Raw genomic sequence first — 8414 nt, 5'->3', positions numbered from 1 at the left:
GATTCCTGCAAGTGAGCGAAGGAAAAATATAAGTAACACAGTCTATCAAGATAAAAGGCGCACCATACTCGGAAACTTACGCGGCACCCGGAATGATGGGGCGTGAGTGTTTTCCTGCTGTCGACAGCAGCTTAAGGCGCTCGCGCTCCGCCTTCTTGGAGTTGAGCGGAAGCGGCTTGGTCACCTTGGGCTTTTTAGTGGAGGCCTCGCCGCTGGCTCCGGCTTCAGAGCCGGAAGCTTTGGCGCGGGGACGCTTCGAAGGTCGAGGGGCAGCCTTTTTGGGCACTCGCTCCTCTTCCTCTTCAGGGTCCTCCGGATCCTCCTCCGCTGATTCGCCGCTAACAGGGACTCGGAGTATGTTGCGCATATTCTCCTCCGCCATAGTATCGAGCTGTGAGGAAGGACAGCAAAACAAGTTAAAACATGATTGAAGATATGAGAAGTTGAAAAACGGTGGAGAGACATATGCTTACCGGAGGACACTTGTCGTGCGTATAAATATCCTTTATCAGTTTCGGGATTGGTTGTCCCCGGCCAATCTTCACCAGCGTCTTAAACCTCCTTTTGAGAGAGTCAGCCGGAAGATCGTGACGCGTAACCCGGAGAGGATCATCCGCCCCAGTGTACGCACACATCAAGCATGCGTTGTAGCGAAGAGGCTGGACTCTCCGGGAGAACCAGCTAAGAGTCAGCTGAGCTCCGGTTAGCCCATCATGGACCAGCCAGGAAATCCTCCGAGCTACCTTCTCTAGTATTGGAGTCTGGGCAAGCGAAGGGATAAAGCTTCAGCTAGCCAGTTGATGTCTACGGGTGCTTCTATTCTTGTAGACAGTGTTGGGCCTCCAAGAGCAGAGGTTTGTAGAACAGCAGCAAGTTTCCCTTAAGTGGATCACCCAAGGTTTATCGAACTCAGGGAGGAAGAGGTCAAAGATATCCCTCTCATGCAACCCCGCAACCACAAAGCAAGAAGTCTCTTGTGTCCCCAACACACCTAATAGGTGCACTAGTTCGGCGAAGAGATAGTGAAATACAGGTGGTATAAATAAGTATGAGCGAGTGGCAACGGCACCGTAAAAGTGCTTTGCCCGGGACAAGTAAACAAGCAAGTGATAGCAGTATTTAGGAACAAGGCCTAGGGATTAGACTTTCACTAGTGGACACTCTCAACTTTGATCACATAACAGTAATAGATAAATGCATACTCTACACTCTCTTGTTGGATGATGAACACCACTAATTGCATAGGATTACACGAACCCTCAATGCCGAAGTTAACAAGCTCCACAATATTCAATGTTCATATTTAAATAACCTTAGAGTGCATGACAGATCAACACAACTAAACCAAGTACTAACATAGCATGCACACTGTCACCTTCACACTATGTAGGAGGAATAGATCACATCAATACCATCATAGCAATAGTTAACTTCATAATCTACAAGAGATCATAATCATAGCCTACGCCAAGTACTAACACGGATGCACACACTCGTCACCATTACACCGTGCAGGAGGAATAAACTACTTTAATAACATCACTAGAGTAGCACATGGATAAATTGTGATACAAAACACATTGCAGTCATAAAGGGATATAAATAAGCACTTCACTATGCCATTCATAACAGTGAATAAGTATTATGTGAAATATAGCCTAAGAGACCCACACGGTGCACACACGGTCACCTTTACACACGTGGGACAAGGAGTCTCTGGAGTTCACATAAGTAAAATCCACTTGACTAGCATAATGACATCTAGATTACAAGCATCATCATATGAATCTCAATCATGTAAGGCAGCTCATGAGATTATTGTATTGAAGCACATAGGAGAGAGATGAACCACATAGCTACCGATACAGCCCCGAGCCTCGATGGAGAACTACTCCCTCCTCATGGGAGACGAGCGAGCGTTGATGAAGATGGCGGTGGTGTCGATGGAGAAGCCTTCCGGGGGCACTTCCCCGTCCCGGCGGCGTGCCGGAACAGAGACTCTGTCCCCCAGATCTTGGCTTCGCGATGGCGGCGGCTCTGGAAGGTTTCTCGTACCGTGGCTTTTCCGTATCGAGGTTTTAGGTCAGGGACCTTTTTATAGGCGAAGAGGCGGAGTCGGAGGGGCGACGAGGCGACGACACAATAGGGGGGCGCGAGCCCCCCCTTGGCCGCGCCAGGGTCATGTGTGGTGGGCCTGTGGCCCCCCTCTGGCGACTCTCGGGTGTTCTGGAAGCTTCGTGGAAAAATAGGATGCTTGGGCCTTGATTTCGTCCGATTCCGAGAATATTTCCTTACTAGGATTTCCGGAACCAAAAACAGCGAGAAACAGGACCTGACCCTTCGGCATCTCGTCAATAGGTTAGTTCCGGAAAACGCATAAATATGACATATAATGTGTATAAAACATGTAGATATCATCAATAATGTGGCATGGAACATAAGAAATTATCGATACGTCGGAGACGTATCACCAGTTCTTCTGGAGGCTTGTTGTTGAAGGAAGGAAGTCCGTCGTGGACGCTCGAAACTGAAGCGTTCTTCACGTAAAACCATCCGGCATTCCAGTACCGGACGGACTCGTGGGAATCATGAGGAGGATACATGCGGCCGGGTCGGAGAATAAACGTCATACTCCCACAGTTCAGCATGGATTTATCCTTTGTCTCTTTCTTCACTCGGAAAAAGAATTGCCACAACGTGACACTTGGTCGGATACCGAGGTGCCCCTCGCAAAGAGTTGCGAAGTTAGAGAGCAGGAGGTAGGAGTTGGGGCAGATATTGTGAGGCTGAAGACCGTACGTGTCGAGGATGGATAGAAAAAATTCCGAACAGGGGAGCGATAGACCGCGCTCAACCCATGCCTTGGTCAGCACTCGTTCGTCCGGCTCGGGTTTGGGGACGTCGGAGTCGCGCATGAAGCTCCAATACTCGGAGATCATGCCCTCGTTTTGGAGTTCTCTAAGCTCCGCGTCTGTGGTCTCGCAAGGCCACCATTGACCCCTCACGCCTTCACGACTCCGGGCCTTGGATGCCTTCTTATTCTCCGACTCCTGGACTTTGGCTGCCATTCTAGCTTGGCCTTGGAGTTCTTCTTCAAGTTCTTGAGCGGTTGGAATCCGGCCTAATAGAGTACTGGAAGAGGCGGAGAATGGTTGAGCAAGCCTAATGTCGGAAATGTATGGTGGCAGATATGAAATGAGATCCGGACAGATGGGTTCAACGAGTCTTGGGTTCCGGGCTACTCGGAGAACTACCGATGACAGTGTGAATCATGCGGCATGCTTCCGCTGCACCCATGCAAACTAAGCTCGAGTAACCGGAAAACTACGCTAGTCTACTTCTTCGTCTACAAGTCCGATGCACGTACCGTTAATGGCGCGGCGGTCCGGTGAGGCTCCGGTGGGATGGAGGTCGCCAAACTTGAAGTGAATCTCACACTTTGACCACCAATCGGCGGCGGGAGGAAATTCCCGATCAACCGTGGGAATCTTGGTGCGGAAGGAGGCTTGGAGAGGCGGCGAGAGAAGTTTCCCGCGGAGAGAGCTCGCCGGAGTTGAGATCTGACGGGCGGCGCGGCGCGAGGAGGAAGACGAAGTGGTGAGGAGGTGAAAAGAATGGCAAGTTACCGCGTGTGGGGCTATTTATAGACCTCGCGCGGAGATTCGTGATCCGGATCTGACGGTAGGAACGGAACAGTCACGCCGTCAGATGTTTGACGCGTGTCTTTGGTCACAAACGGTAAAATGACGTGGAGGTAACTTAACTGTGCGCTCCCGAAATTTCCGGCTAAAAGATCCGCATCTCCGAAAATTTAGCGCGGGAAGACAGGAAGTTGCGCGCGGGAAAAGTGGGATCTCCGTTACATTATCAATCCAGAAGAAAAGAAGTTTTCCGAATAGAAGATACCGGAAACAAGTAAAAGTTTTGAAGCTCTTCAAGATTCTCTTCGGATCCGAGTCGAACGAAGTCGGAGGAATGATGAATCTCGGAGAACTTCGGGGGCTATCGTTGTGGGTATACTTTATGGGTATATCAACGGCATGGCCTAGATCCGGCAAGCCGGGTGGCCCACGAGATGGTGATGTGGCATGTGGCCCATCGGGCGGCCCGATTGCTTGTAGATCTCGAAGGATGAAGTCCGGTCCGGGAGCTTGAAGCCGGATCCCAACCGACCTACGAAGGAGGCCGGATCCGTGAAGGTCCATGAAGTATCCGGATCCAGCACGTCCTCGAAGGAAGGCGGATCCTTGACGTACACGGCAAGATATTGTACCGTAGTTAGGCAACTTGTATTCCGGCTAGGACTCTCCGTGTAAACCCTAGATCCGAGCGCCTTTATAAGCCGGATCCCGGGAGCCCTAGAGGCACAACCACAACTCATTGTAACAACGCGAAAGCGCCCAGATAATTCCAGACAAACAGCAGTAGGCCCTGTCCTCGTGCAGGTGTTCCGAAGCTGGGTAAATCGCGTACCACCGTCCCGTGTGCACTCCGCCCTATGGCCCCTACTTCTTCTCCCCCTCGTGAAGATCCCTCCTCCGAGGTACCGTCGAATAGGCAACGACAACTATGTTGCCGCTATTGAGAACTCAGATGGTGGAGCCCAACAGAACTCACCAAAGAGGCAGAGGACTGGGAGGGAAGGAGAAGAGACTCTAAATAGTATCAGTGAAAATGTGAATAATAACAATGTAGGAGGGGGAATTCTCAAGCAACTCATCAGAGAGATAAACATCACAAACAGTGAAAAGGGAAAAGATGTGGTCATCAACTCTACAAGCATCTGTGATGATTTATCATAATCCTTTGCAACAAAAGTTGGCATTTTAGTGACTATTCTTAAACACTTAAATCAAAAAATTTAATGTTTAACTTTAAAAAAATTATATGAGCCCATCGTACAAAATTCCTCAGAAGATGCAAAGGAGGTCTAAGCGTTTTTCATTCCCACGTTATCATCCAGAAATTAAGGAGTGTAACGCCAGTAACGCGGCGCTGATAGTGGCGTGGGCAATAAAGCCGCCTAGCCCCCATCGATCTCTTCCTCCTCCGCCTTCCATTCCCTTGTCCTGCGCCGCCGTGTCCACCAACCGCAAACCCCGCCCAAAACCCTAGCCCGCCCGCCGGCCGCCATGGACGCCGCCGCCCTGGAGAAGCTCATCCTGGACCTGCACGCCATCGAGGCCGTCAAGCTCGGCTCCTTCGTGCTCAAGTCCGGCATCACCTCCCCGATCTACCTCGACCTGCGCGCGCTCGTCTCGCACCCGCGCCTGCTCTCCGCCATCGCCGCGCTCCTCGCCACCCTCCCGGCCACGCGCCCCTACGACATCCTCTGCGGGGTGCCCTACACCGCGCTCCCCATCGCCTCCGTGCTCTCCGTCGACCGCGGCCTCCCCATGCTCATGCGCCGCAAGGAGGTCAAGACCCACGGCACCGCCAAGGCCATCGAGGGCTCCTTCCGCCAAGGCGACACCGTCCTCATCATCGAGGACCTCGTCACCAGCGGCGCCTCCGTGCTCGAGACCGCCGCGCCCCTCCGCGCCGAGGGCCTCGTCGTCGCCGACGCCGTAGTCGTCGTCGACCGCGAGCAGGGCGGCCGCGAGAACCTCGCCGCCAACGGGATCACGCTCCACTCGCTCATGACCCTCACCGAGGTGCTCGCCGTGCTGCTCAAGCACGGCAAGGTCGGCCAGGAGAAGGCCGCTGAGGTGAAGAAGTTCCTCGATGCCAACAGGAAGGTCACCGTGCCAGGTGCCGCCGCCACCGCCGTTAAGCCCAAGGTCGCCAGGATGCCGTTCACTGAGAGGGCTGGGCTAGCCAAGAACCCCATGGGGAAGAAGCTGTTCGAGGTGATGGAGGCCAAGCAGAGCAATCTGTGTGTTTCCGCGGATGTTGGAACGGCTAAGGAGCTACTTGAGCTTGCTGACAAGGTACAGTTTGTTTAATTATTATTGATGGGTTAGATTTAAGAGCAAGTTAAGTTGTCTTTTCTGATGGAATTGCCATGACCATTTCTGAGATTTGTCAATCAATATTATTATGTGTAGCTTAGCATCAGCCTCCTAAATTAGGTAAGACGCAAATTTAGGAGTGCAAGACTTCAGTCCTTCAGAAGTGAATGCATTGACTTGCTGCACGAATAGCGACATCTTAACAACTTTTTTCATTGTATTATGATGTTTGTTTGCTTGGGTGCACCTGTTTATCTTTTACACTGTAAGCTGTTTATCTTGGGTGTTCTCAAATGGTAATTGCGTAGTTGCAGTTTTTTTTAGTAAGCTGACTGTTTCATTACACTGTCATTTGTCAAGTTGCAGGCCCCTTCAGCAAGCTAAGCATAAAGCCACCCCCTTAACCTGACCTTTAATAACATACTTCTCTCATTTTTATGCAGGTTGGTCATGAGATTTGCATGCTGAAAACGCATGTCGATATCTTGTCGGATTTTACACCCGATTTTGGCACCAAGCTTCGCTCGGTATGCTCTCCTGTGACGCAACCTCGTCTTTTCTTTTCCCCATGCTTTACTATTAATGTCACAATTTTCATATAATGGGATTTTTACCTTCCTTTTTTTTCTTAAGATTGCTGAGAAGCACAACTTTTTGATCTTCGAAGACCGCAAGTTTGCTGATATTGGAAACACGGTAACTATGCAGTATGAAGGGTGAGAAAATGCACCATGGACTATCTTTTCTTTCTATTTGCATATGTATGCAATATGTTCAGAGCTTGTACTTTTATTTCAGGGGAATATTCCGCATATTAGAATGGGCTGATATTGTTAACGCACATATAATTCCTGGACCTGGAATTGTTGATGGTTTGAAGCTCAAGGTATACTATCCTTTACATGTCTTATTAATATTATGAAGTCAATGTAGCAGCCAGTAATTGCTTTAGTAGTGCTCTCAGTAACTGCATTGTTCTGCTATTGAAGGGTTTACCAAAAGGAAGAGGGCTACTTTTGCTCGCTGAAATGAGCTCAGCTGGCAACCTTGCTCATGGAGATTATACTGCAGCGGCTGTAAAGATAGCCGAGCAACATTCTGATTTTGTAATTGGATTCATATCAGTAAATCCTGCATCTTGGTCGGTTGCACCATCAAGTCCAGCATTTATCCATGCCACTCCTGGTGTGCAGATGGTTTCTGGAGGAGATGCTCTTGGGCAACAATACACCACTCCTTATTCTGTGAGTTTAACCTTCTCATCACGGAGTGTTTTTTCAGATATGTTAATGCTTTCAAGTTTTATGGAACATCCAGAGTTGACTTAGCAGTATTATCTTGCATCTGCTATGCTGCACAAGAAGTTTATTATTCAGCTATTTCTCTAGTTATATAATAATTTGGAAAGCTTGGAGGTCACCTCTTCTGATTTTAGTGGCCGTATGTGCCATTTAATATATGTCAGTTGAGGATTTGTTAGAAATGGTACCAGCTGTGTGCTGATATGTAGTATGGCCAGAGGTTGAGACAATCCAATATCTTGTAGCTATCTTACTACAGTAGCTTGGATATGTTTTCCCCATGCTCACCTGAATGACACGATAAGCAGGATTGACCTCTTAGATATATATTCCCACTAGCTTAAGAATTTTTTCAGGAGATCAAATTTAATTTTGTGCTCTCATGCACACCATAGGTTGACATGTGCTCATTTGGTGTTCTCTACAGTCTTGTAGCTGACCATCTTCTTGGAGCTATGTTAGTAACAAATTAATTTAACTATATATTTCGTATTAGGGTCAGGGTAGCAGTATTAATTTGTTATTAGAACTTGAGATTTGGCACCCTCTGCTGTTGCAATTTGCTTATCTACTGTTGTGTCTCACCTGCACCATGTCTGTTTCAATACAGGTCATAAACGACAGAGGCAGTGATATAATCATAGTTGGCCGTGGGATCATAAAGGCGAGCGACCCCGCTGAGACCGCGAGGGAGTACCGCATCCAAGGGTGGCAGGCTTACCAATCCAGCTTGTGAGGAAGCTGCTCCAACGCATCTTCAGTGTAAACCTATACACTGGCATTCGTGCGATTGATGTAATAAGAGTCTCCTGTTGGAGCAGAGTTCCTTGTGCCCACTGTCTGCACTTCCTGTTTTGGGAAATAATCTCGAAATCATGGTAATAGAAGAACCAAGTTCCCGTGAACATACTAGCAATTGCATGTTTACTCATCCCTGTCCTTTTTTTTTTTGCTTTGTTCTGTATGGCTATTTGCTGTTACGTGCTTTGCCAATCATAGAGTGGTATCTGCTTTAGGGTGGATATCAATCCCAAACAAAATTTAACTAGCTTTGTTCAAAATTAAGGCAGATTGAATCGCTCGAAATTAAGGCAGATTGAATCACATATGTTTTGTTCGTAATTTGGTACTCATTTCATTATTGAGCTGAGCGATAGAGCTG

General features: G+C 48.7%; 1 protein-coding gene across 1 annotated transcript; it reads left to right on the top strand.

Annotated features, from left to right (window-relative positions):
* Nucleotides 1-5115: 5115 nt before the first annotated feature.
* On the top strand, nt 5116-8152 carry LOC124667248 (uridine 5'-monophosphate synthase). Its single transcript, XM_047204551.1, has 6 exons — nt 5116-5930; nt 6395-6478; nt 6585-6667; nt 6750-6837; nt 6941-7195; nt 7863-8152. Exons 1-6 carry the CDS (start codon nt 5133-5135, stop codon nt 7986-7988), a joined length of 1434 nt encoding a protein of 477 aa, XP_047060507.1. The 5' UTR covers nt 5116-5132; the 3' UTR covers nt 7989-8152.
* The last annotated feature ends 262 nt before the right edge of the window (nt 8153-8414 follow it).

This window comes from Lolium rigidum, chromosome 6 (genome assembly GCF_022539505.1).
Source record: "Lolium rigidum isolate FL_2022 chromosome 6, APGP_CSIRO_Lrig_0.1, whole genome shotgun sequence".
In the NCBI taxonomy this organism is placed as follows: Eukaryota; Viridiplantae; Streptophyta; class Magnoliopsida; order Poales; family Poaceae; genus Lolium; species Lolium rigidum.
Note: the sequence above shows the minus strand (reverse complement) of the source record. Positions and strands in the feature narration are given on the sequence as shown.